Here is a 24,126-nt window from a genome sequence, read left to right as displayed (position 1 = left end):
GATTTGTCACAGGTCCGTGCCCACCTGGAGCTCTAAGCCATCTTTTTCACTTCAGTTTTATCTTTTGTTCTTGGTCGACTTCTTCGATCGCTCTATGTGTCTCATTATTGAACTTCTTCAAGTACTCCTACTGTAAGCCGTGCGGATGTTATTCTTCCCCAAGAAAGGCCCGCCAAGCTGCTTCGTCACAGACTTGGCTTCACGATCTTGCAGCATATTACTCTTGACGCGTCCCATCTTCAACCACACATATCAAAGGTCGATTCCCATGGGAACTTCATGCCGGCAGTCGCTAACATAGACTATCCATGAGGGCTCCCAGACTGCGGCTGTGACGTGACACGCGTTCCATGAGGAGTCTTTTCGATGGACAGCTTGCCTGAGGGATTTCAGCGCCAGTCCAAGGATCGTTGCCCAGTCACGTACCCGAATATTCTTGAATGTTGAGCTCCTTCATCCTGGCATCGATGCCTCCGCTGCTCTCACGAGAATGGCCGAGTCGACCACTGAGCCGATCCTTGGCCTTCCTGCCTACGTCTTTCGCACGGCCCATGACTTTTGATATACCAGAGCTTTGCGAACCATGAGACGTATCGTGAAAGGTAGGGTTCGAGGTAGTGGATTCGCTGCTCAAGCGGTCATAATTGACGGAGTGTCGTACTGGAGATTCGACCTGATCCCGCGCATCATGGTAATCATGCTCGGAGGAGTCGCTTTCTGGCTCTGTTTCCGGGGCTCTTACCGGGACTACTTTTGTAGCAGCTTCCGTGTGCTGATCTGCAATGGTCGTAGCAGTCACCGGCTGTTCGTACGCAGTTTTTGACCAGCTCCCAGCATCGCGCTGGTCATACTGTGGAGGATGCTTCCATGTCGTTACCGATCGCAGCACGCCGTCAGCTGAGGTCTCTTCCACATAGGACACTTGGACTGGAGCTATAGACTGCGTGGCTGCGAGACTCGACGATCGTAAGGGTACTGCTGACTTGGATGCTGTCGAACTGTGATCAACAGGCGCAGGTGCTGGACCCGCAGCTACATGCCAATTGCCTACTCTTCCAGGGATTTCAGCCTCTGAAATTTCTCTCAATGTTCCATCAAGGTTGTGCACGAAGTGCTTCGTGGGTAGTACCTCTACATCCACAACTGGCTGTACCCGATGGATCACGTCATATGTATGAGTCTCGCGAGTCACTACCTCCTCTCGAACATTATGCACATGCGGCGTGACGCGTTCGTGGACAACGGCTATTCTACCATTAGTCCAGTTCGTCCAGATAATACTCATCAGACCAACCTGGAAGCTCACGAGTGTGAACAGTCGTGTCAACGGTGTTTGACAGATCAACAAGATTGTGGACTTCGGGATGAAGATGGGATACGTCGCGACTGCGGTCGACCAGAGGCCAATTAGAGTCGCTACCTTCAGGAACAGTAGCCATTTGAGATGATTTACTGCATCATCTATTACAGCGTCCTCGGCGCAGAGATTGTCGGGATGATGGCTTCCATGGAGTATGGGTGGCAGCCGTAGTTGACGACGTGGCCGCCCTCGAACAACTACTTTGTCACGGCACAAAATACGTCAAGATTTGTAAATGAATAGGCGTAACCCCACCTTCGCAGCAAATCGCCTGGCCGACGTAGCTGCAGACCAGCAGACTACTGTAGAAAGGCGTTCTGCTGGACCGAGCTTGCGTTCTGGAGCGCCAAATCTACGAGCGGCCCTGGATTGCTCCAGAGAAAACGATTTGGTTCGTAGGTCGTGTCTTGATGGCATCTCCATGCGCATCCGCGACATGCAGATCTCGTGCTCTGGTAGTCTTGAGACACGTTTCGCCCATGGATCCGAGCATTGGGAGATGGTTTATGGTTATGACGGAGGCATCACCCAGCCGGCAGAAAGATGCGCTGTACGCGTTGCATGTCGTCAATACTAGTCGAAAGCGGGTGATTGACGCTTCCCGGGCGCAAGATCCTGGCACAGACATGCATATGGAACGGCTACCAACAGAGGACTGTGTTCCCTGCGTCATTGGCAATGCTGATTACTATGGAATTCGATTCAAAATGCCCTTTTCAGCGAAAGGCAATGTATGGTGATGCGGCTCGGGATATTCTTCGCGCAAAAGCAATGAAACGGGCTGTTCTCCAAGCGGTAAGAAGCATTACAACCCTTGGAACCAGAATCAGAAACAATACTTGTCTTCCTCAACAGCAAAAGGACCGGCCGTAGCAATGAGATGCGGAGACACGACCACATTACACTACACACAACACCACACAACACAACAACAACATTGAGGCTCAAGCTTTCACTGATAGCTTGCCAGATCCATGATGACATGCCCCACTTTTAAAGCTACGTGTGGCGGGCCCGATCGTCACATTTGTGTATGATCTCTTGCTCTAGGCCTAATCAGGTAATAATGCTATCCAAGCGAGCTTTGAAGTTGCGGGATCTGTGGCTTGCAGGCTGTGGCTTGTTTTCTGCCTCTCTATGACTTCCAATCAACACCTTAGTGCACAGATGGCGTAGGCAAATCTTCGATTTAATGCTTGTCGAAAACAGGTTTCATGTTGTTGGGCTAGAAATCGACTCTCTTACTATAGACGACGCCCGAGATGAAGATCTTCATGGGCGGAAACCTCAGGAACGCTGCCCCAATGACATCCACACACGGCACCAGTCTGCTAGCCCAGTATATACAACCAGGATACAATCCTTCATAGCTCTTGCACTGTGTTGGCATTTGCGATGCTCGATCTTGGTACTGTATCGGCTGGTCCAGCCCTAGGAGCCACAAATCCTCATCCTTGTCCAGCCAAGCACAGGCTCCAAACAAACAGTTGCCCTATTGGCAAGAAGATCGACATCATCCAGTCCAATACAGTGCCCCGCAACAGAATGGTCACCAAACCTTCCGGTCGTTCCTAGTGTGTAGCCTCAGCAAATGAGTGCTTTACATCTGAGCTCCATGATTCTGGATGCCGGAATAAACAATAGAGCGGGGAGATGTGTAGGTCATAATACGCGTGGTGACGTCGTTGCGTGCAAGCGCACGATACAGGTTACGATGACCGAGGGGTCATTATATCAAGAGCATTTCCTTCGTTAACTGCCTCTACGATCTCACTCTCACATCAACAATCATATCATACTCCTCACAAACACACATTCAACAAACCCATCATCATTCAAAATGGAGAAAGCCAAGTCTGCCGTCTCTTCCTTCCTCAGCAAAGATGGAAAACACGACACCACCGTCCACGAGAAGGTCAACCCTGCTGTCCAACAGGAGCACGTTACCCCCACCCGCCATGAGAATGTAACAACCGCTGTCGACAAGGAAGTACACCAGGACCACTACCACACTTCAGTACAACCCGTACATGACCGTGAGGTACTCCCAGAGAAGCATGAGCACCAAGTTGCTGGTGTAAAGCACACCACCCACCACCACGGTGACCACGATGCCGTCAAGCAGAAGCACGCCGCCGAGGAGGCTCAATTCAAGAACACCCGTGAAGTCGGTGCCACTCAGGAAACACACAGTGTGAAGCCCACTGTTGGCGGCGAGCATGTCCACCACCGTATGTAATCAATCCTCATATACTCGACTGAACTATCCTAACTGTGTCCAGACGTTCACGAGAATATTCAACCTGTCATCCAGAAGGAGACTGTTCAGCCTCATGTTGTGCACACCACTGTACCCGTGCATGAGACTCACCATCACGAACCCAAGCACCATGCTGCGTCCGCGCTCCCTGCTGTCTCCATGGATCAGTTCAAGTCTCAAGGCGGTGCCCTCAACGGCCGTGGCGAGAAATCTGATGCGTTCTCTGGCCAACCGCTGCCCATCGGTGAGAAGACTGTTGCCGGCCACCCCAACATTGGCGGACATGGTGCTCAAGGTACCACGCATCTGACGCAGCGAGGTGAAACCACATCTGCCACCGGTGGTGTCGCCACTGGGGCTACTGGTGCAAGCTCTACTCGCACTGCCAATGGATCAGGTCTGACCGACCGTACGACTCACAATGGCAATGGTGTTGGCGGTATTGCGGCTGGCACTGGCGCCACTGGCGGAACTCACAATGCGCACAATGGCAGCACGACCACTCACAAGAAACCTAGTTTGATGGACAAGATCAACCCCAAGATTGACGCTGATGGCGATGGCAAGGCTGGTTTCATGAAGTGAATAGTCATGATATTCCTTTGATTGATTTTTTTCATGCTATTTGTATAATAACTTTGTCAGTATTGGTGTAATTGAGAAATAAACATAATGAGATAACTGTTCCGGTGCACTCTTGATGCGTTAAGGGATATGATCGAAAATTGTCCATTTTGAGATTTTGTACGGATAAATGTATCTGATTGTCGACCATAATGTTGACTGTATATCAGTCTCAAACACACGACACTTGTTACTGTAAGTGGACTAAGTCCACTGACAGACCATAGTGTCAAGGCGTTTTTTGTGATGAAGGATATATCGCAAGAACATGTTTACCTTTATTAATTATAAATCAGGCGATAGGCATGTAATCGAGTCATGGCTGATGAAACAGATCCAGGCGCCTAATAGAACGAATGATGACAGAGGCAGTTATAGCATATTATATGTAGACGAGTTCGAAGAATGAGGTCAAGAAGGTATTGATTAGTAGCCTGAGGTACTACTAAGTTTCTGGCTGATTGATTACGTAAGTCACGGGGATAGAGACTCCGCGCACCGGAATAGATCCTGCCTGTCCACCAAACTAATTATGTAGAACAGCTGCGAACCTGCCGAAACATTATACACAGCAAATTCTGCGCCGCATACTCTGCCTGGAAACCGTACAACATGTCAATTGCTGGCCAAATCCATCCACCAGTAACCTTGTGGTATACATACACTTCCATATAACTCGCTCTTGATACTCCAAAGATGGCCAAAAAGAACAAGTCGCAAGCTGCAGACAGTGCCGAGACCTCTGGGACTGGAACACCGCCGGTCGCATCTTCCGCACCGTCACCCAAACCCTTTGAGCACTCGACCTACTCGTTGAACATTTGTCGCAATAAGTACGTACCTAGCGAGGCATGTCAGACCAGTCATCCGTCCAACTGTGCGTGTTGACCAATCTTTAATGACCGTCCATCTTCAGGCACTGGCGCTACATCTCCTCTTTTCATGGCCCCTGGCTGCAATTGCCTCCTGAAGTTCTCGAAAGCCTTGCTCATAGCAATTACTTCTCTCCACGGCCTCATTCGATCGATCCGGCCGTCTTGTTCGACCTCGTGAAGGTTCGGCGGCGAGTTGAAGAGGCAACGACTCTGGCCGTCAGGGCGGCCAGCGGGCTTACATCTGCTGCACTGAACAACTCGTTGAACTCCAGTCATGGGTTTCTGGGTGATGCCGCAGCTCTAGGGCTAGGATATGGGAGCGGCGGTCATGGAAAGATGAGTAGGGAGGCTAAACACAGGATGCGAATAAGCGCTACACAAAAGCTTTCGGAGGCATATCGATTGGATGAGATAGCAGCGAGTGTTGCGACCATGCAAGGGACTGCGACGCTGGAAGATGTTGCGCTGCATGTCTTGAAGCGTCAGCCGGCAGACATTGACGCCAAATACGTTCACTTCTTCCACGAAAAGATCCCCTCTCGGATGATGGCCGAGTGTACAACGCTAGATCCCTTGAATGAAGTCATATCAGACCGACCATCAGAAGGAGCAGCTCTCAGAACCCGTGCCCTAACGCGCGTTTTCAAGGAAGACTTTTATGGTGCAGCGAGCGACCTCACTGAAGGCATTGCCATTGCGAGATACTGGGCTGCCCAGCATCAAAAAGGGCAAGACCAGCTAGTATTATTGAAACAGGCAAAAGAACAATGGGGAAGTGACTGGAGACGTGATGCCAAGGTGGAAGAGAAGGACCAGCCGGGCTCATTGGAGAGTCAGATGTTGTTCCATCGCGCCGGCGTATACTTCACCATCGCATGCTCATATGTTCCTAACGCTCTGGAAGGCTTGAAGCAGTACGAAGCAGCCAAGAATCGAAAAGATGTTTTGCCTGTCGATAATGGGCTCCATCCCAGTCCACCCAGCGATGCCGATGAGGAAGGGCACAGGCGGCGGATTGAGGCTCGAAAGAACCTTAGAGCGTATGCAAAGCGTGCACTAAGAGACTACAATGCCTTTTTGTCGCGTCTGGAGTATACGCCAGGACTTTCGAGGGAGGACCAGAATGAACTCATGATGCGCTTCAGTCAAGGCTCTGGCGCTGCCGGACCGAAAGGGAACTCGCACTTTGACGATAAGATTCATGATGCTTCGTCTGCAACGAGTAACACGAACAGTAATCTTTCGGACTCTCTTGTGCCAAAGAAGTCACCATATCAGCAGGGACATGCCAGATGGTCTCGTATACCAGCGCCTAAAGTTTTCAAAGTGTCAGAGCTGTTTTCACCGTCTCTCCCAGCAGGGCTGCCCCCTTTCCCCGCTGATTCAACCTCGCTTGAAACCTTTGAGTCTCGAGGCACCACGACAGCTACCTCTATTCTTGCTGAATCGGCTGAATGTGTCACCTATCACCCTCTGCTGACTGATGCGATGCATTCTCTCCTCCTTTGCCATACCCTCCTACAGACACCGCCAAAAGAGCTTCTCCGACATTCTCACAACGTAGCTCGTATAGCCCGAGTTTGCGACGGCTATCCAATATTCCTGCCCGCCCGCTCCCCAGCCCGGGCAGATTGGATTGAGGTGCTACGACGGACGAACAATTGGATAGGCATCACGCAAAGTTGGGAGACTTTGTGTAAACCCACTCCCCTCCCTGGACATGGCCCAACTAAATCAAAGGACGTAGTCGCTATGAACGGAGCCAAACATAAAGCGACGAAGGTCGAGACTCCTGAACAGAGGCGCGAGCGCCAGAAGCATGAGGCCGTCATGGAAGCCTTGGCCGATGAGCGAGTAGTAGACGAGGACAGTTTCCAACGCGCAGTCCAAGCTAGAGAGCAGCGGGCCCGCGCAGACGATGCAATAGACAAACAGACCGCTGCGTCCAGCGCTACGTCTCCGTCACCGTCAGTAGGACCAGCACCAAAGCGCTGGGCTCAAGATGACGGCAAAGAGTATCCGATCACCACCGAGCGCGCAGACGCCATCTCTCGATGGGTCCGAGAGGCACCCCTGACCGTGGAAGGCGGTGCAAAAAGCAAGAAGAGCAAGAAGAGCAAGGGCAAAGGCAAGAAGGTCGAGCCTACTCTCGCGGACAGCGTTGCAACTTTGGGTCTTGACGACGAGCTCCACGAGGATGAAGAAGTAGACTGACCGGCTACGTTGACGTTTGTTGTTGTAAAGCATACATATCCATATATACCATCACGCGAATCTATAACCGCGGCTTGCCCTGGTAGGCACAGAGCCTGCTAGGACAGACGAACCCTACATTTCGCCACCTCCACACAGTCTCTCATTCTCTTCCCTCGGCTCCATCCTTTGGTCATAACCACACCGCGTCAGCGGACTCCATCCGTCTCCTTTTCTCCCCTTTGACACAGCTAATAATCATATTCATCGTTCCTTCTCCAAACTCCTCTCCAACCACTAGCTGAAACCAGCGGACCGCAGTTCCCTCAACTCTCTTCCCCGCCTTTTATCCCTCAAATCACAGCATGCCGCTTCACTGGACCTCAACCTTCAAGCCATTGTCATCGTGATCATCGTCATGGTCCCATATTTCTAGCTCGTAGATTATCGTAGCACGTGCGTCTGTGTGTTTGCGCCCATGTGTCCCAACAATTGGAAAATCCGGGGTAATATACACGCATGCGCAGTCGCTATTAATCAATTTTTATTGCGGGGAAGGAGAAGAAGGGGACGAGGGGAGGGGGGCTCCCCGCCGGAGGCTAAATTGAGATGGCTGTAAGTGTAGTGTAGTGCCATGCAATGCAATGCAGGCGCTGGGGTAGGGTAGGGGTTCGTGCTGTGCAGTGCTGTGCACACGTGGTTGGTTGTGGAGTCAGCCTTGTGGAGGTGGGATGTCGATTTCATGTGAGTGGTTTGGAGGTTGTCGTGTTGTTTTGATGATGGTGGTGGTGGTGAGGAGTTTGGGGACAGAGATTAATGATAAGTGACTGCCAGACTGTGCGATGCGTGCCTTGCGGACATTACTACATCTATGATGGCTGCAAATCCTATGGTATGGTCGACACGTACGGCGCGTTTAGGAGGTGTAGGGGCAAATATGCGTGCCATCCTTTGATGGCCTCAAGCATTCTCGATCGAACAACACTCAGTGGAACATCCTGAGCTAACAGTCTCGCAGGCCCTCACTCGACAAACAAACCTCTGGAGAATCCATTTTCTCCTCTACCAACCATGCCACAGCCAAGCTCCCACACAATGTTTGACACGCTACGCAACTATGAGGACGTACTGTTCTCCCGGTGGGACTGGAGAGTATGACGATTGAGATGGGCGGATATATTCACTTTGGTATGTGACCGTCCAAAGCAGGCTGTGTTGAGTTGTATGGTGCGAATACTCGAGGGTTGTGTTACTTTGGCGTCATGTGGACTGAGTATATAGTATTTATATACGTGGACGAGCTGATGCGGCTAGCGTGGTATTCCTCCCTCCTTTCTAGTGCACGTTTTGATTGAGACTTGGGTCACACAACGAATTATTAGGGCTGATGATGGAAAGTAGGTTCTGGCGTGGTTTGCTTTGGTATAGCTTCCGGTGTGGGAGAAAGACGCAGATATAGTATGTTTGATGTGGGGAAACGCAAGTGTATGTGTGTAGGTAGGGGTGACGAGGGGATATAACCATAGCAGTGCCACTTTTCATATTCACTTGAACCACAATATCTTCCTTCTCTCCCACAGGCCTGATCCCTCGACCGTCCAAAATGCTCACAATCCTCCTCTTTCCCCTAGCCTTCCTACTCACCCTCACACACGCCTACGCAAACCCAGGCGCCTGCACCGGCGACTGCAACGTCCACGACCTATCCGTCCTCCAACGCAGCTCCGACGGCAAATACTACCGCTTCAGCACCGGCAACCGCATCACCATCGCCTCCGCACCCTCCCTCACAGGCCCCTGGACCAACCGAGGCGCCGCCATACCCTCAGGCAGCTCCATCGACCTCCCCGGCGCCGAGGATCTCTGGGCACCCTCCGTCCACAAGGTCGGCACCTCATACATCCTCTACTACTCCGTCAGCGAATTCGGCAGCCAGACCAGCGCGATCGGCTACGCCACCTCCACCAGCTTGGACGCCGGCACATGGACAGACCACGGCCGCACGGGCATTGCGTCCTCGCCCGCGAAGCCGTACAATGCCATCGACGCGGCCCTGCTCACAACGAGCAGCGGCGAGCAGTATCTTAGCTTCGGCTCGTTTTGGGCCGGGCTGTACCAGGTGCGCATGAACGCGGGTGCGACGGCGCCGGCCGGGGCGCCGAGCTATCAGATTGCGTATAATGCGACGGGCAGTCATAGTGTGGAGGGCGCGTATATGTTTGCGTACGGCGGGTATTACTACTTGACGTTTTCGAGCGGGGTGTGCTGTGGGTATGATGCGGGTCGGCCGGCGAAGGGGGAGGAGTATAAGATTATGGTGTGTCGGAGTGCGAGTGCGACGGGCGGGTTTGTGAGTTGATATATGTAATGGGGTTTGGTGGCTTTCAGGGGCTGACTTTCGATGCAGGTTGATAAGAGTGGGAAGGCGTGTAAGGCGAGTGGGGGGTCGGTGCTGTTGCAGTCTCATGATAAGGTGTATGGGCCGGGCGGGCAGTAGGTGTTTCTTCGTTTGTTTTTCGTGTGTGGATTGGGAGATTTGGTTACTGACGCGGCTTGTAGGGGTGTGTTCACGGACTCGAGTCAGGGTCTGGTCCTGTATTACCATTATGTTGACACGTCTGTCGGATACGCGGATGGCCAGAAGCGATTTGGGTGGAACAAGCTGTCGTGGTCTGGTGGTTGGCCAGTCGTCTGACGACATGTTGCCGTAGGAGAATGGTTAGTTTGGGTACTGACATGCTTTGCCTTGGGCAGTGTTTTGTGCGAATATGTTGATATAGGAATTGAGCAAGCACCACTACCCTTTCAGGGGTGGTAAATTACTTTACACGTCTGCCTGCTCTCTTGCATACTGTAGTCGTGAACCCAGGAAAGTTATAAATGTGAAGTATGCTTGGTAAGATATGCACTTACCAGCACCGGGTGACCATTCTTGAAAGCTGCGCTCGTAAGTGAGATGGAAAACAATGGTGCCATACGGACCATCGGCTTTCGAAAGGTGATCACAGGCTAAAGAGGTATGCCAGGACTAACCACTGTGCGTATACTGACAATTTGACACCTTGCTGAGCCATAAAAATAGTTGATAGGTGTGTTCTCAACCTGTCTGGTAGTAAGGATCGTATATACTCTAAACGCCAAGATCAGATTTTATTTTACACGACAAGAGAGACTACTATTGCCAAGTAAAAGATGGATTGAGAAGTACAAAACATATGAAGAGATGGCTTTGATCGAAATATGCTAATATTTAGTTCGTGAAACTACTAACTTATGTGCCGGGTACGAGCGAACTGTAGGCAACGAAGCACAGGTTATAGTATCATCACTTCAGAAGCAACGTTTGCACACGCCCGGGATACAACCAGCACGGAAGATTTCATTTGTGATAATACGTCTGCTTCATCTAGAAATGACGTCTCATTGAACTCGACAACCTATGCCAAGGTCTTGTCAACCTGTAACTTATACTTTGCCAATTGTTCCTTGCAACTGCCAGAAGTTTCTTCAAGACGTATGGTGTCAAGCTCAGCGATCTTTTTCGCAGCGTTCAGATCCGTCTCCACAGCCTTAATCTCGATTGGGTGGATTCCCTCCAACTTGGCCGAGGTGATCCGTGTTTCAACCGACTTCGACTCGAACGCACCTTCGGGCGCGTAATAGGGGTGTTTGTCGTCCTTTTCGTTCTTTACAACGGCCTTGTAGGTGGCGCCGTGGTCGTAGAGGAACCAGGTTCGAGTCTTGAACGTATAGATCTTCTGATAGATCCATACGGTAAGACCACCGGGAATCTCGTAAGTGGACTCCTCTGCCCTGTTGGAGGAGAGCTCTTGCTCGCTGAAAGTTTTGAAGCTTCCCCCAAAGCTTGCGCTGACGTTGAAGCCGAAGCCTTCATAGCCTGCACTGACATCAAAGTGTAACTCTCCCTCCTTGCCTTTCATGTCGCGTGTTCCGATGGCTTGGGTGTATTTCTTGGTCAGCTTGACCTGTTGAATGCTGTTCTCGGTAGCATCGATAAGCTGCCAGTAGTAACCCGTAGAGTAGATGTCGTTGCAGGCATATAATGCCTCCGTTCCTTTGTAGTAGTACAATGCACGAGAGTTTTGGGCAATCAACGTCTCGGCCTTGGCTGGGCATCTGACGGCTGAGGATTCGCCGGTTTCTTTTGGCTTCGACATGACGGCGTTGGTGAGTGCTTGGAATTCGTGAGATAATATTGAAGAGAGGCTCATATGGCAGATAATTTCTGGTCCACTTCACAGACCTCAATCCTTTTATGTACCAAAGTCTTGACAGGGACGCTGAAGCCATATCGATCTGAGCATGTTTAAACAGAAGAGACGCTGCACCTGCCTGCACGACTTGCATATGCATTCGCGAGATATGCTCGTATATCTTGATTTCTGTCAGTAAGAAGCGACGATCTTTACGCTTAATAGGTAGTGCAAGCAAGATTATGCTTATGATCCCAGCTCTTGATGCATTCAGATCGGACATTCGTACACATATTCACTGTATATGTAGATATTATCTACGTGGCCAAGAGTAACTCGAGATCTATCTATGTGGTGTCGTGCTACACTTCTGTGCATGCATGCATGCATGCAGTGAAGTCCGATTGTGGGTCTTCTGTTTGCACTGCCCTAGACAGGCAAGGATTGTGAACAACTGTATGATCAGGGCATGAAAACATGTCCAAGAAAAGTTAACTATGGCAATGCAGTATCAAGGTTCAAAGAGCTCAGAGATATCATGTTCTATATTTGCACTACGTACGTAGTAGATTTCTTTCGCAGTATTTTTTGAAACGTATTTTCCTTTATGATGTACGCAGGTTTCGAATGAACATTTATAAGTTATTAAGATTTATTGAAACATACAGGCTAAGTATGGTCATTGATACTTAGCTAGGATGATTAGCTAGAAAGATTGTATCTTAATACTCCATCTTCCTTCGCTACTGAACGAGCAAAGACGCGTTATATCATTATATAGGAAGATCTCGCGGTGTAGAGCCTCAATTAAAGGTTTTATTGATATCATATCTAAGACTTGTCGTTACTTAAACTGCACATAATTCATCTTTGATAGTTTTTATTAGCCGAATAAAACTAAAATCAAAGATCTCTCTAGTTCTAGCTGTACGAGAACTAAGAGCTAAATGAGATAACCGATGTCTCTACTACTGATTAGTGTGGTTATACGATATAGAATGGTTATCGAGGACTACAATCAGTAGCTTCTCAGACTTCATATCAACAAATTGAGAATCATTTCAGCTTGATTGGAATTCCGAAAAGTGGAATAGTGTCCAGAGGATGCACCGTCGTTCGGAACACATAAATGTGTCCACGTGTCAACGCCTACAGACACAGCTTCCATACATACAGTCTGGTTAACAAAATGAGCCATATTATGGGCGTCGTATCGAAGACCATAGGACTATTGTACATTAGCAAGTTTTGAGGAGAGCGATGAGGTCATTAAGGCCGACTTGCTGCTGCCTGATAGTAGCAGCCCACCTATCCCCAAGGACACTGTAACGGGTCTATGTCAAGAACCACAGCCTGACCTCACTGGGTAGCCCCAGTAACAATGAGACTATCACTCTACCTTTCACAGTACGCTCAAGGGGAACACATACATATTGTTCTAGCCTCGTTATGTTGGTGGCAGAATTTTCAAACGTTGCTGGGCAACTATGCGGGCAGCTTGTCGTCGAGCCAACTTCGTCGCGGTAGTGCTCTAACCAACAGAGTACAGCTTGTTGCAAATCTACGTAGTCCATCTGCGTGACAAAAGTCACTCTGTGGAACAATGACTGGTACTTCTGATAGACGAGAGTCCATAACTATGGCTGCGAGACCGTAGCCGAGATTAGAAGCGGGCTTAATATGTGATGCATACGCTGCGCTGCAGTAAGCTATCATCTAAGTCATAACATACAGGACAGGATTTGGTGTATACTAGCAGGCACCGTGTACTGATCCGCTTCGAGAGCAGCAAACTAGCACTCTTTAAAGCAAAAAAAGCAGCGGGTATGTTGCTGGAGCATGGTAATACATACTGCTGATTATACTTTGGCAGTAAACTTTCCTGCCTGTCTTCTCCACGTTTGTTACGGGCTTCGAACATCCAATTCAAATAGCCAACAAACACTCCAGGAGCCGGTGTGGAAGTCATGGATATTCTACTTGCTCTCTTGCAGCAATACATGATAATATCAAGTCTTTCTCGAGCCCTGAACTCGACCACTAGATTGTGGTCATCGTCTTGATGCGGCACTACGTGATCTCCCTAATCATATCTCAATAAGTTGATTGGCTTACAGGAATGTGGTCTAATTATGGAGAGGGAGGAAAACGCGGCTCGGACGTTTGTAAAGCCGGCGGATTCGGTTCAACCTTGGTCGTCATCATTATTACTGTGCGCAGGTTATTGTCAAGAACAAGCGATCTTCTAGAAATGTTGCCGGCGTCGCACCATAATGTTGTATCTAGCATTAGTTTACCAACTAGATGAATGTTGGGCATGGTCGTTGCTATAGGTGACTGCCAGATTTCCGCTGACCTGGAGTTGCGGGGAGCGCCTTTCCTAATTAGGGACGCTGGACCTGGAAATGGATCTGGGCTGCATTTCCGACCTTCACAAGCTGCCGAATAAACATTTCTTCGCCCCCTGCTACTGGTCCACAACGTAGCGTCTCTACGCCTTGAGCTATCGATAGCATACTGATCGGCAGGGCGGCAAGAACGTGTTCGCCATGGCCATACAATCGCCCTGCTACATGTTCGCCATGTCCCGCCCACGATGTCAGACCCCACGAGTGAATACTACAACTCTGGCCGTAATCGTCGCTTTATGAGCGCTTTGCTTGCCTGTGATCGATCTGGCAGACACCATGGCTACTGCCTGGAGTAAAGTGCTGCTTTCAAAGACTACAGTGTTACTACTGGTTTGTGGCTCCGTTAATGCACTGGACTTGGACGTGAATAGTCAAGGTAGGTGAGCAAATATCAAGCATTTCAAACCTTTCTGACCTCTGAGCCACAGACTCGATCAGATCTGCTGCGTCCACAGTTGCGTACGGCCTCCAGAGCTACTACAGAAACAATGCCTCCAATACTGATCCTCGAGATGTCGGTACACTCAATCTACCATACTACTGGTGGGAGTCAGGAGCCATGTGGGGAAGCTTAGTAGACTACTGGGCATATACTGGGGATGACAGATATGTTGAGAATACGATCAATGCATTTGTTACTCAAAGTGGCCCAAACCGTGATCTCATGAACGAGAAGTTCTATGGTCAGACAGTCAGGATACCCCTGGATGTATAGATGGATTATGCTGATATCAAGCAGGGGAATGACGACCAAGGCTTCTGGGCCCTAAGTCTGATGTCCGCAGTAGAGAACGGATTCCCGAGCCCTTCATCCGATCAACCTCAATACCTCCAAGTCGCTACGAATGCTTTCCAGACACAGGTGGGAAGATGGGATACGGCAGGCTGTGACGGAGGTCTCAGGTGGCAGATATTCGACTCCCATCCAGGGTATCCTTACATGAACACCGTCTCGAATGGTGCTTTCTTTCAGCTCGCTGCTCGACTAGCCCGCGCCACGAAAAATGATACTTTTGTTGAATGGGCAGAGAAAGCTTGGGACTGGGTATCAGAGAAAGGCCTCATAGATTCCACATATTGCACTGTGTATGACGGTACCAACTCGAACAATGGGTGCTCTAGCCATGACTTGCATCAGTATACCTACAACAACGGCCTCTTCATGTATGGCGCCGCAGCTCTTTACGACCACACGAAAGACACCAAATGGTCCGATCGGGCCCATTGTTTAATCGATGCTGCTGGCGTATTCTTTACACCATTCGACAATGCCACGGACGTCTTGTATGAAGCTAGTTGCGAGACTATCGGGACTTGCAACTTGGATATGCAATCGTTCAAGGCTTACTTAGCTCGGTGGATGGCGAAGACAACCGTGCTTATGCCAGAGACTCGCGACGGAATCTTCACAAAGTTGAAAGCTTCTGCTTCTGCGGCAGCGCGGTCGTGCTCTGGGGGCAACGACGGTGTGACTTGTGGGACGAAGTGGTATGTTGGGGGTTATGATGGCCAGTATGGCGTTGGCCAACAGATCACCGCCCTAGAGGTCATCCAATCTCTTTTGGTCGACAACGCCGGTACTCCTCAGACGTCTAGCGCTCCATCAATGACTCCTCAGGTCCCTGATGAGCCTTCAATGGGCAGAGGCAACCTCAAAGACAACTAGAAATGACATGTATATGTATATTGAGCCATTGGGCCTTTGCATGAGTAACGAATTTTTATACAGAAAAATGAGGTTCTTAGATAGGTAGTTTAGGTAGTGCAAAACCATGAAACATGGTCAGATCACAGTCAGTGCTGGCATTCATATTTGGGTGGCTCTAATTGCGAAATCGTATGTCATAACGTTCCTGACATTTAGGATTTGCATTTAGAAAATAACTGAACTGATAGATATATATCAAGCTTGAGTTATCATAGCACCTACTGCTCTCACAGATAATATTAGAGAAACGTCTTCAGGATCTTGGCCGCTAACAGAACCGCTCCTTAGAATTATCAAAAAACGCTCCTTAGATCTTGATATCGATTGGAATATCATTCATAGCTCTCCATGCACACGACAGACAGCCTGCTACTTCTGCACCACGACGACCGTAACCAATTCGCATCTCGCATATCGTTTCTCCTATCCCTATACCCTCCACCGTCGCAAACATGAGGTTAACGGCCGAGCTCATCCAGGGCTCTCTGTCGTACATAAACCCGCTGACCGAACGCGAGCTAGATCTCAGAGGTGCGTACTGAAAAGAACCGATACTACACTTTGAAGTCAAAGAGCAGCGTTGATACAATGGCGAATCCCGCTATACAGGCCACAAGATACCCGCGATCGAGAACCTCGGCGTAGCAAGAGTGCGTCCTTTCCAACACCCATCCCACCCCGCAAGGTAAGAACCAAATCTTCTTGTACTGACTCGCTCTCTCTCTCGCGTTTGTAACAGGAACAAGACTGCATAGACTTCACCGACAACGACATTGCTGCCCTCAGCAATTTCCCGCTCTCGCCACGTCTGCACACCCTGCTGCTCGCCCGCAATCGCATCGCGCATATCCAGCCCACCCTCGCCCGCTCGCTACCGAACCTGTCCACGCTCGTCCTGACACACAACCAGATCTCCGAACTGTCTGACCTGGAGCCGTTGAGCGGGCTTGCGAAGTTGACACACGTGGTGCTGATGGAGAACCCGGTGGCGCAGAAGGAGGTAAATATTGTTTCCCACCCACAGACTCTCACACACACACCAGGACAGCCAAGCACAAAGCGCATATCGAATAAAATAAAGAGAGAATATTGTTGGGCTAACGTGGAGATTTTAGAATTACCGGCTATATGTCCTCTATCTCAATCCGCATATCCGCTTCCTCGACTACCGCAAGGTGCGCGACGCAGAACGCGCACAGTCGCGCGCGCTGTTTGGAACCACTGACGCACCGACCGAGCTCGCACAGAAGATTTCCGGTATCAAGTCCAAAACATTTGATGTACCGTCTGGTCTTGGTGTTGCGAATGGTGTTGGGGGTGAGAAGGCCATTGCGCTGCGGCTAAGCGACAAGGAGAAGAAGAAGGTAGAGGAGCTTATTCGCAATGCAAAGAGTCTGAGTGAGATCAGTAGACTAGAGAAGGCGCTGAATGAAGGCCGGTTACCACCTGGGATAGTGGTCGATTGAGTACCGATGCGATGGGGATTCGGTATGTCGTTGCATGTTCAAGCATATTACTTTATGCGGACAGAGTTCATGCCGGCGTTGGAAGAAAGGACCGCCAGCACCTGCAAAAAGGCCCACGAACTGAAAAAACTTGGACACTGGGTTGCAGAAAAAGGCAAAAAGGTGCAGCTTAATCTCAATACCATATTTCGCACTTCCAAGTGTGCTGATAATGCTAAATCCAGAAGGACCCGCCCAACTGTCCATCATGAAAAGTAAAAGCTAGATCTACAGTCCATTTTGTTTTCATCGCGTTTCATTTCATTACTTTTAACCGAGCAAGTCAACGTCTAGACCAATTGCTCTCATGAACAAGTTAACGTGACCAAGACGGACGCTTGCCATCTCCTGGGGAAGCGCCCTGCTGACCTTGACTGTCTCCATAACACGATCTTTCACGCCAATAACCAGGCGTTGCTGTTGCTCAGGGCTCGCGCCGACGCCCATAGCAGCCAAGAACTGCCACACATACACGTCTTCTGCATCATTGATTGCAGTTGTGAACAGCAATGACAAGTATGGTTCCAATGTATCGAATAAGCTGTCATAGTCCACCATCCATTGTTTCCACTCTGCAGGGTCAATTTCTGGATTTGACTGCTTTAAGAGCTCCGCTCTCGAGATGAGGATAGTCAATAATGAAAGACCTATCTTCGTTCGAGCCACAAGAGGTATGTTCGTGCGTTCTAGCACCAGTCCTAGGAGGCCAGTTATTATTCCCAGAGGTGATTCATTGATATGTCCAAAGACAGAGGGTATGACCGTTTGTGCGAACAGTTCAACTTCTTCTTTGACCATACGTGAAAGGCTAGCGGGCTCCTCCGTAATGGGAACGGCCTGGGCGATCACATCGAGCGAGTCCATATGAACGACGATCATAGTGAGTATGGTGAGGCGCTGTTGATTGTCGATATGCCTGAAAACTCGAGGTATAGCTTTCTTGCCCTTCGGATGAGACAGCATGGCGACGAAAGGATGGGCCGTCGGGGAACTGTAATTGATTAGGAGAGGTAAGAGCACTGGGGGATGGATCGACCTACTTAGGATTGATGGGCTCCATAACCTTGAGCTGGTGCCATAAACTCTGATTCAGACTCTGAAGTCGCTGCTGCCAATCTTTGTGCTCTTGGATAGTGGAGGGATCGCTACTATCATTAAGGTGCGGCGGAGAATGCCTTTCATGATCCTCGAGTCGCATCAGAGTGGCGTAGACCCCTTCAATGTTACGCAGAACTTGTCGCCTGTCTGCGATAGGCGAATTCTCGGGTCGACTTGCTTGTCTACCTGTCAATTGTTGACGCATATCGCTCGTGTCAGGCCGCTTGATGTTAAGTAATGGCTTGGGTGTCTTGGAGTTACTGAACGAGATCTTCCCAAGACTGCCCTCTATTACCAGCTGTTTATTCTTGGGCTTCGCTTTTGCAGCCTCGACAGCTCGTTGAACTTGTTGTTCCATGCGTTGAATGTGGTTGTCCCCTCCACGTGGGTGTCTTCGACCCTGGGGCCCGTACCTACCACCAGTTTGAAAGAGATAAGTTTGCGCGAACTGACTTGCAGGTTGATGAGGATTCTGGCGTGGCGCTCCACGGATTTGACTGTAGACCTGATAGTAGAAGTCTTCAGCCAAAGCAGCTTCGGGACCCTGATCATCGACACCGCCAGTGGCCGTGACTAATTGTTGTAGTTGTATACGCGTAATAAAATTCTTGTCCTGGGGCGTCATGAGTCCATTGTCTCGTGACAACATGAGAATCTTGTGGTTCCTTTTGGCTCTTTTTGCGTCTTCGACAAGGAACGCGGCTCTATCTTCTTCAGAGAGCTGAAGAAGCTGTTCAGGATGGGTGACAACGGCGTGATGGGATGGAACTCTGCCGTGAGAGGGGCCTGTTGGAGGGGCTCTGTGCATCTCGGCTTGTCGGAACCCATGGCCATGTTGAGATAATGGTTGACCCTGACCGGACAGCCTCTGAGGATTCTGCAGGATTTGACGAGGCTGCGGCTGTTGTTGTACGGATTGGGGTTGTGCTCTTGTAATCGTGTGTGGTGGTGCTGGTACTCTATTGAAATTATCCTGAGCAACTGGCTTCTGTCGTTGCAGAATCTGAGTCTGAGGGGATGGCTGTGAGCGTGCTGCAAACTCGGGTTGGCCATGTTGCGGGAGAGACTGATGGAATTGAGGGTGCATAGGTACGTTTGGTGGATGCGGACGTTGAAGTATCTGTGCAGGCTCGCCCACTCCGAGTTGCTGTTGAGGCGTTGGGATCTGCTGGTGCCATTGCTGCTCATACATCTGAGAGCTGGATCCGGAGACTTGAGCGTCGGGCAATGAGACGGGTTTCTTGCTTTGGGAACGCATGGCAGCCTCCACCTCTTCTAAGCTCATCATCTTCCTTGAAGACCCATGTGCACCAGCGGATTGATCAGGCCTTTCCTGAACAGTAGCCTCTGGCTTTTTTGGGCCTACCCCCCAGATGCTAGCGTTTGCTTCAAGGGCAGGGATGTATCCGGGGTCGACATATCGTTCATAGCCAGTTCGCGAAGGGCCTTTAGAAGCGACTGTTGGCTTCGCCTTAGGTGGGGGTTGTCTAGCTGTGTACAACATTTGCTCCTCTTGTAAGGTTGTTGAGATTTTTGCGGTTTGCCCAGAGAAATCAAAGTCCTTCCCAATATTCTGCTGCGTGGCAGGAGCCGATCCGAAAGTGTCATCGTTGAAGGCGTCATCTGTTTCGTCAAGCTGATCGCCTAAGCCGTCATATGTATCCTCAAAGTTCAATCTGGAAGCCATCTCAGCAAGATCGAAAATTTGGAATGTTGTCGAACTTACGCATCGTCATCGCCATCGGGTCTGCCAGAGAGACCAGCGAAAGGGTCATTCGGCTGACTGAAGCCAAAGAAGGCCATGGAGAATACGTTGAATTCTGGATAGAATCAGCACCAATGTAAGGCCGCGAGGTTCTTCTTAACGTCAGAATTCAAGCTCCCGCCGAATTGAACAAATCGAAACAGCTCGATCGAGGCAAAGAACTATGGGTGTCTATCGACACTGCGACAGTAGACTTGGCGAACGGCTGCGCCCTACCTGTGCGCGACAAAAGATATGATATGTGCTGGACCTTAAGCGCTGCTTCGACTGAACAGTCGTCCGGGTAAAGTGGTGTGTTGAAGACGGTCATGGTAACAGAAGTGTTTGGCGGGACTGGGACCTGAGACTTGGCGCGAGCTAGTTCTACCTAGGTAACTTTGTGGGGGAGACTCAAAACACTCTCATTCGATTCCTTGTCCGACGTGTCTCTCACACGTCTGAAAAGGTGAGTGCAGCATTGAGTAGTCTCCTCTAGGAGGTTGAACAAGCGAGCGGTCTCAATGAAGCCCGTCATACGCAAAGGGCTTAATCGAAAATGGACACTGCCTCTCAAGACCAGTATTCGCACTCCCAATGGCAGAGCTATACAGATATTTGGCGCCAATACTGACGTCGGCAAAACAATCGTATCATCACTCTTCTGCAAAGTTGACCCACCGGAAGGCACAAGTATTCGGTACATCAAACCTGTTGCCACCGGTCCTGAACAAACGTTAGACCACGTGTATGTCTCCCCTAATTAAGCGGTCATTTGTTGATTGGAGTATGCTAACCGCCCCAAGCCACATCAAAAGACACGCAAATAATGTTATGGTCAAGTGCTACCAGAAGTACAGTCAGCCATGGAGCCCTACCCGTGCTGCAGAGTGGGAGCGAAATGCGGCACGAAATGCGGTACGTCTGTTCTCAGTCACATCGGACACAATTGGGTAACATTTCTCTAGGATTACAGTACTGGCTTTAGGGAGCTGGACGATTCCAAAATGTTGAAAATCCTTGCTGATGATCTGAATCGCCCTGGCAGTTACTCTATAGTTGAAACATTTGGAGGGGTTATGTCTCCTCTTCCAAGCGGTAGAGCCCAGGCTGACTTCTATCGTTCTTTCCGATTGCCGATTGTCCTTGTGGGTGATTCAAAACTAGGTGGTGTGTCAAGCACCGTGTCTGCGTTTGAATCACTGACCTTGCGCGGATACGATGTCGAACAGCTGGTGTTCTTCGGAAATGAACCTCACCAGAACGACCGAGACGTGAGGACATACCTGAATTTATACGGATATTCTCAATTGGCTCGAAACATCATTGTACTTCCGCCGATTCCGCCGCAGGAACAAGACACAAGCCGCGACGCTGCCATAATGGATGACTATTACAATCAGATAATGAGAAAGGGTACCCATGTTCATGAGATCTTTACGGAGCTCCTTCTGTGTGATAAGGACGCGTTCAGAACATCTGCATCATCTTTAAGGTCACGAGCTGCTAGTTCCATATGGCATCCCTTCATGCAACACAAGGAGTCTGAGGCCGCTGACCTGCTTCCAATTGACTCAGCTTACGGCGACTACTTTACTCTAACAAAGCCAGCAGAAAAGGTATCACGTACTTTCGATGGTTCAGCATCTTGGTGGACCCAAGGCCTTGGACATGGGTATGTTAAGATCCGTGAACATGTATCTGACCTGGCACTAATTGCTTTATAGCAATCCAGCTTTATCTCTAGCAGCGGCGTATGCAGCTGGTCGATATGGACATGTTATGTTTGCTGGTGCGATTCATGAGCCTGCACTCGAACTAGCGGAGACCTTTTTGGAGAGACTAGAGAATGCCCGTCTGCAGAAGGTATTCTTTACAGACAACGGGAGCACCGGTATCGAAGTAGGCATCAAGATGGCACTGAAAGCAGCAGTGAAGAGGTACGGGTTTACGGGACAACAAGACTCCATTGAAATTATAGGACTCAAAGGATCCTACCATGGAGATACAATTGGTGCAATGGACTGTTCAGAGCCCTCAGTTTTCAACACAAAGACTGAATGGTATCGAGGTCGTGGCTACTGGTTCGACTATCCTTCGGTTGGTATGAAAGACGGCAAATGGGTAGTCAGCCCACCAAAGGGTATGGAGGCTGAATTCGGGCCTGGAGAGACTTTCGACGACTTAAACCAAGTTTTTGCATCAAGAGATCCAGCAGTGTATGAGAAATACATTGACAAAGTGCTTGATGAGGAGGTGAATGAAAAAGGAAGAAAGTTCGGAGCCCTGGTCATGGAACCAGTCTTGCTTGGTGCTGGAGGAATGATATTCGCGTAAGAAATGACCTGTCCCAGCCTTTAGACTAAAGTCAAGTAAAATGCTAACTAGTCATGTAACAGAGATCCTCTATTTCAGAGTGCCCTGGTTAATGCAGTGCGGCGACGCAACTTTGGGAAACAAGAGTTGCAATCGGCTTTCCGGGATCCATATGCCTGGCAGGGCTTGCCTGTTGTGTTCGATGAGGTTTTCACAGGACTGTACCGTCTGGGACGATTCAGCGCCGCAAGTTTCCTGGGGGTGAAACCCGACATTTCTGTACATGCCAAGTTGCTTACCGGTGGCCTTCTTCCGCTTTGCTTGACGCTTGCATCCAATAGCATCTTTGAGGCTTTCTTGGGCGACGAAAAGTCCGATGCGCTCCTCCACGGACATAGTTACACAGCACATGCGATGGGATGCACTGTAGCTAAGAAGGCTTTGTGGATGATGAACGATATTCAGCAGCAAAGGGCCACCAAGTTATTCAAGCTCTCCTGGGCGCGAGCTGCACGTGCGATACCGTCGGAGCCAGACAGAGTCAATAACTTAATCGTCAGTCGTCTTCCATATGAACGGGTCTGGAGTCATTGGCACCTTGAATTTGTGAAGCTTCTCTCTCGACAAGAAAGAGTTTCAAGTGTAGTGGCTTTGGGAACTGTGCTTGCAATAAAAATCACTGACCCCGAGGGATCTGGTAAGTATCATGTGTCGGAAAGAACAGAGTGGAATTGCAGCTAATATTAGTGGCAGGGTATTCATCTAGAGCAGCTGTTACGCTTCAGAATGATCTTGAACGCTCCATCAGACAACCAATTCACTGCCGCGTGCTTGGCAACGTCCTCTACGTCATGGCTAGTCTTACCACCCAGACAAGTACTATGTATCATGTACAGTTAGCGATTGCGCGGGCTTTTGGTATTGAATCAGAAGTGCGATCGATGATGGTTCCTACGCAGGGGAAGTCAAAGGACGATGTAAGCCCGGATGTGGACACAGAAAATGACGGACATGACGCAGACAATAAAGAGGGGGAAATGGATATTGCAGCCGACGGGAAGCCAGGGGAGCTAAAGGAGCTAGAAGAGCTAAACAGAGAAGCCTGATGAAGCTGATGAAGCTGATGAAGCTGAGGAAGCTGAGGAAGCTGAGGAAGCTGAAACGAATGTCAAAGACAGCTCTACGCGTGCGTAGTGAATATGTCAAGGCCAGGGAAATAGATGTTGTGTATATAAAGCAAAAAATAGGGAATAGACGAAGGCTGTACTAGTACAAAGAAACCTGCTTTCCGGCTCGAGAGTATAAGAGAAGTAGCAGCATCGATAGTAACGGACAGTATAGCTACTGACCGCTTAATACTGAACTGTGGTCTACTGGAATGTTGTTTGGGACGGAGTAAAGTGATTACACAGCATTAGCCGGTCGGGCCCGCCTGTATCCATCAATCTCTCTCCCGTAGTGGGCCGCGGCTGTGCTGGCTTCCTTCCCGGTCAGCCCTACCCATAGTACTAGGTATACACGGATAATGTGGTAATATGAAATACTCATAGTAACATCAGGCATGGGGATCTCTGGCTACAAGTCTGTCCAGAATAGCATATTCTCTCGACATGAGTCTATGTTGGATAGATGTTCTTCACATTAATTAGATGAAATAGATAGACAAAGGGTGGGCGAGGCATGGCATGGCATGTCATGATCTAGCGAGCTAGAGCCATCTTGCACATGGATTATCATTGGATATCAAATACTACTATTTATGCACGTCAGACGCAGGGCGAGATAGAGACCCGGACCCTTTGCTGCCCTTTTCCCTTTTTA

General features: G+C 49.6%; 10 protein-coding genes across 10 annotated transcripts; 6 read left to right on the top strand and 4 right to left on the bottom strand.

Annotated features, from left to right (window-relative positions):
* Nucleotides 1-76: 76 nt before the first annotated feature.
* On the bottom strand, nucleotides 77-1,440 carry EJ05DRAFT_230312 (uncharacterized protein). The gene is made up of 2 exons (XM_033739968.1): nucleotides 427-1,440; nucleotides 77-379 (listed from the first exon to the last, which is right to left on the bottom strand). Exons 1-2 carry the CDS (start codon nucleotides 1,283-1,285, stop codon nucleotides 303-305), a joined length of 936 nt encoding a protein of 311 aa, XP_033595468.1. The 5' UTR covers nucleotides 1,286-1,440; the 3' UTR covers nucleotides 77-302.
* A 559-nt stretch (nucleotides 1,441-1,999) lies between these two features.
* Nucleotides 2,000-2,448, bottom strand: EJ05DRAFT_230310 (uncharacterized protein). Its single transcript, XM_033739967.1, has one exon. It carries the CDS (start codon nucleotides 2,342-2,344, stop codon nucleotides 2,063-2,065), a length of 282 nt encoding a protein of 93 aa, XP_033595467.1. The 5' UTR covers nucleotides 2,345-2,448; the 3' UTR covers nucleotides 2,000-2,062.
* Nucleotides 2,449-2,998: 550 nt separating this feature from the next.
* Nucleotides 2,999-4,221, top strand: EJ05DRAFT_230252 (uncharacterized protein). Its single transcript, XM_033739966.1, has 2 exons — nucleotides 2,999-3,591; nucleotides 3,643-4,221. Exons 1-2 carry the CDS (start codon nucleotides 3,201-3,203, stop codon nucleotides 4,203-4,205), a joined length of 954 nt encoding a protein of 317 aa, XP_033595466.1. The 5' UTR covers nucleotides 2,999-3,200; the 3' UTR covers nucleotides 4,206-4,221.
* A 556-nt stretch (nucleotides 4,222-4,777) lies between these two features.
* EJ05DRAFT_533796 (uncharacterized protein) lies at nucleotides 4,778-7,333 on the top strand (the record flags this gene model as incomplete). The annotated part of the gene is made up of 3 exons (XM_033749141.1): nucleotides 4,778-5,077; nucleotides 5,161-7,003; nucleotides 7,055-7,333. Exons 1-3 carry the CDS (start codon nucleotides 4,941-4,943, stop codon nucleotides 7,331-7,333), a joined length of 2,259 nt encoding a protein of 752 aa, XP_033595465.1. The 5' UTR covers nucleotides 4,778-4,940.
* Nucleotides 7,334-8,915: 1,582 nt separating this feature from the next.
* Nucleotides 8,916-10,007, top strand: EJ05DRAFT_445640 (putative arabinan endo-1,5-alpha-L-arabinosidase A; the record flags this gene model as incomplete). The annotated part of the gene is made up of 3 exons (XM_033742188.1): nucleotides 8,916-9,662; nucleotides 9,720-9,805; nucleotides 9,872-10,007. The coding sequence occupies 3 exons, from the start codon at nucleotides 8,916-8,918 to the stop codon at nucleotides 10,005-10,007; spliced, it is 969 nt and encodes a 322-aa protein (XP_033595464.1).
* A 722-nt stretch (nucleotides 10,008-10,729) lies between these two features.
* EJ05DRAFT_480729 (uncharacterized protein) lies at nucleotides 10,730-11,545 on the bottom strand (the record flags this gene model as incomplete). The annotated part of the gene is made up of 1 exon (XM_033744918.1): nucleotides 10,730-11,545. A coding segment is annotated over one exon (796 nt), but the record flags the coding sequence as incomplete, so codon positions are not given.
* Nucleotides 11,546-13,968: 2,423 nt separating this feature from the next.
* On the top strand, nucleotides 13,969-15,819 carry EJ05DRAFT_458482 (mannan endo-1,6-alpha-mannosidase-like protein DCW1 precursor). Its single transcript, XM_033742557.1, has 3 exons — nucleotides 13,969-14,313; nucleotides 14,366-14,628; nucleotides 14,677-15,819. Exons 1-3 carry the CDS (start codon nucleotides 14,214-14,216, stop codon nucleotides 15,601-15,603), a joined length of 1,290 nt encoding a protein of 429 aa, XP_033595462.1. The 5' UTR covers nucleotides 13,969-14,213; the 3' UTR covers nucleotides 15,604-15,819.
* A 278-nt stretch (nucleotides 15,820-16,097) lies between these two features.
* On the top strand, nucleotides 16,098-17,435 carry EJ05DRAFT_458479 (small nuclear ribonucleoprotein U2, A; the record flags this gene model as incomplete). The annotated part of the gene is made up of 4 exons (XM_033742556.1): nucleotides 16,098-16,176; nucleotides 16,255-16,295; nucleotides 16,385-16,645; nucleotides 16,761-17,435. The coding sequence occupies 4 exons, from the start codon at nucleotides 16,098-16,100 to the stop codon at nucleotides 17,109-17,111; spliced, it is 732 nt and encodes a 243-aa protein (XP_033595461.1). The 3' UTR covers nucleotides 17,112-17,435.
* On the bottom strand, nucleotides 17,421-20,051 carry EJ05DRAFT_490424 (uncharacterized protein; the record flags this gene model as incomplete). Its single annotated transcript, XM_033745875.1, has 3 exons — nucleotides 17,421-18,141; nucleotides 18,191-19,924; nucleotides 19,975-20,051. 3 exons carry the CDS (start codon nucleotides 20,049-20,051, stop codon nucleotides 17,421-17,423), a joined length of 2,532 nt encoding a protein of 843 aa, XP_033595460.1.
* A 247-nt stretch (nucleotides 20,052-20,298) lies between these two features.
* EJ05DRAFT_480723 (PLP-dependent transferase) lies at nucleotides 20,299-23,634 on the top strand. The gene is made up of 6 exons (XM_033744917.1): nucleotides 20,299-20,737; nucleotides 20,796-20,907; nucleotides 20,958-21,664; nucleotides 21,717-22,322; nucleotides 22,389-23,002; nucleotides 23,059-23,634. The coding sequence occupies exons 1-6, from the start codon at nucleotides 20,514-20,516 to the stop codon at nucleotides 23,409-23,411; spliced, it is 2,616 nt and encodes an 871-aa protein (XP_033595459.1). The 5' UTR covers nucleotides 20,299-20,513; the 3' UTR covers nucleotides 23,412-23,634.
* The last annotated feature ends 492 nt before the right edge of the window (nucleotides 23,635-24,126 follow it).

The sequence above is a fragment of the Pseudovirgaria hyperparasitica genome, assembly GCF_010093815.1.
Source record: "Pseudovirgaria hyperparasitica strain CBS 121739 unplaced genomic scaffold EJ05scaffold_24, whole genome shotgun sequence".
Classification (NCBI taxonomy): Eukaryota; Fungi; Ascomycota; class Dothideomycetes; order Acrospermales; family Acrospermaceae; genus Pseudovirgaria; species Pseudovirgaria hyperparasitica.
This window is presented reverse-complemented; position numbering and strand designations above follow the sequence as displayed.

Coding starts and splice junctions, on each gene's coding strand:
- EJ05DRAFT_230312 (XM_033739968.1), bottom strand. CDS start 1,285: ATGAGTATTATCTGGACGAACTGGACTAATGGTAGAATAGCCGTTGTC. Junction 380..426: donor CAACATTCAAGAATATTCGG/GTACGTGACTGG, acceptor GAAATCCCTCAG/GCAAGCTGTCCATCGAAAAG.
- EJ05DRAFT_230310 (XM_033739967.1), bottom strand. CDS start 2,344: ATGTCATCATGGATCTGGCAAGCTATCAGTGAAAGCTTGAGCCTCAAT.
- EJ05DRAFT_230252 (XM_033739966.1), top strand. CDS start 3,201: ATGGAGAAAGCCAAGTCTGCCGTCTCTTCCTTCCTCAGCAAAGATGGA. Junction 3,592..3,642: donor CGGCGAGCATGTCCACCACC/GTATGTAATCAA, acceptor AACTGTGTCCAG/ACGTTCACGAGAATATTCAA.
- EJ05DRAFT_458482 (XM_033742557.1), top strand. CDS start 14,214: ATGGCTACTGCCTGGAGTAAAGTGCTGCTTTCAAAGACTACAGTGTTA. Junction 14,314..14,365: donor CTTGGACGTGAATAGTCAAG/GTAGGTGAGCAA, acceptor TCTGAGCCACAG/ACTCGATCAGATCTGCTGCG. Junction 14,629..14,676: donor AGAAGTTCTATGGTCAGACA/GTCAGGATACCC, acceptor GATATCAAGCAG/GGGAATGACGACCAAGGCTT.
- EJ05DRAFT_480723 (XM_033744917.1), top strand. CDS start 20,514: ATGAAGCCCGTCATACGCAAAGGGCTTAATCGAAAATGGACACTGCCT. Junction 20,908..20,957: donor GAAATGCGGCACGAAATGCG/GTACGTCTGTTC, acceptor ACATTTCTCTAG/GATTACAGTACTGGCTTTAG. Junction 22,323..22,388: donor GCTGGAGGAATGATATTCGC/GTAAGAAATGAC, acceptor GTCATGTAACAG/AGATCCTCTATTTCAGAGTG.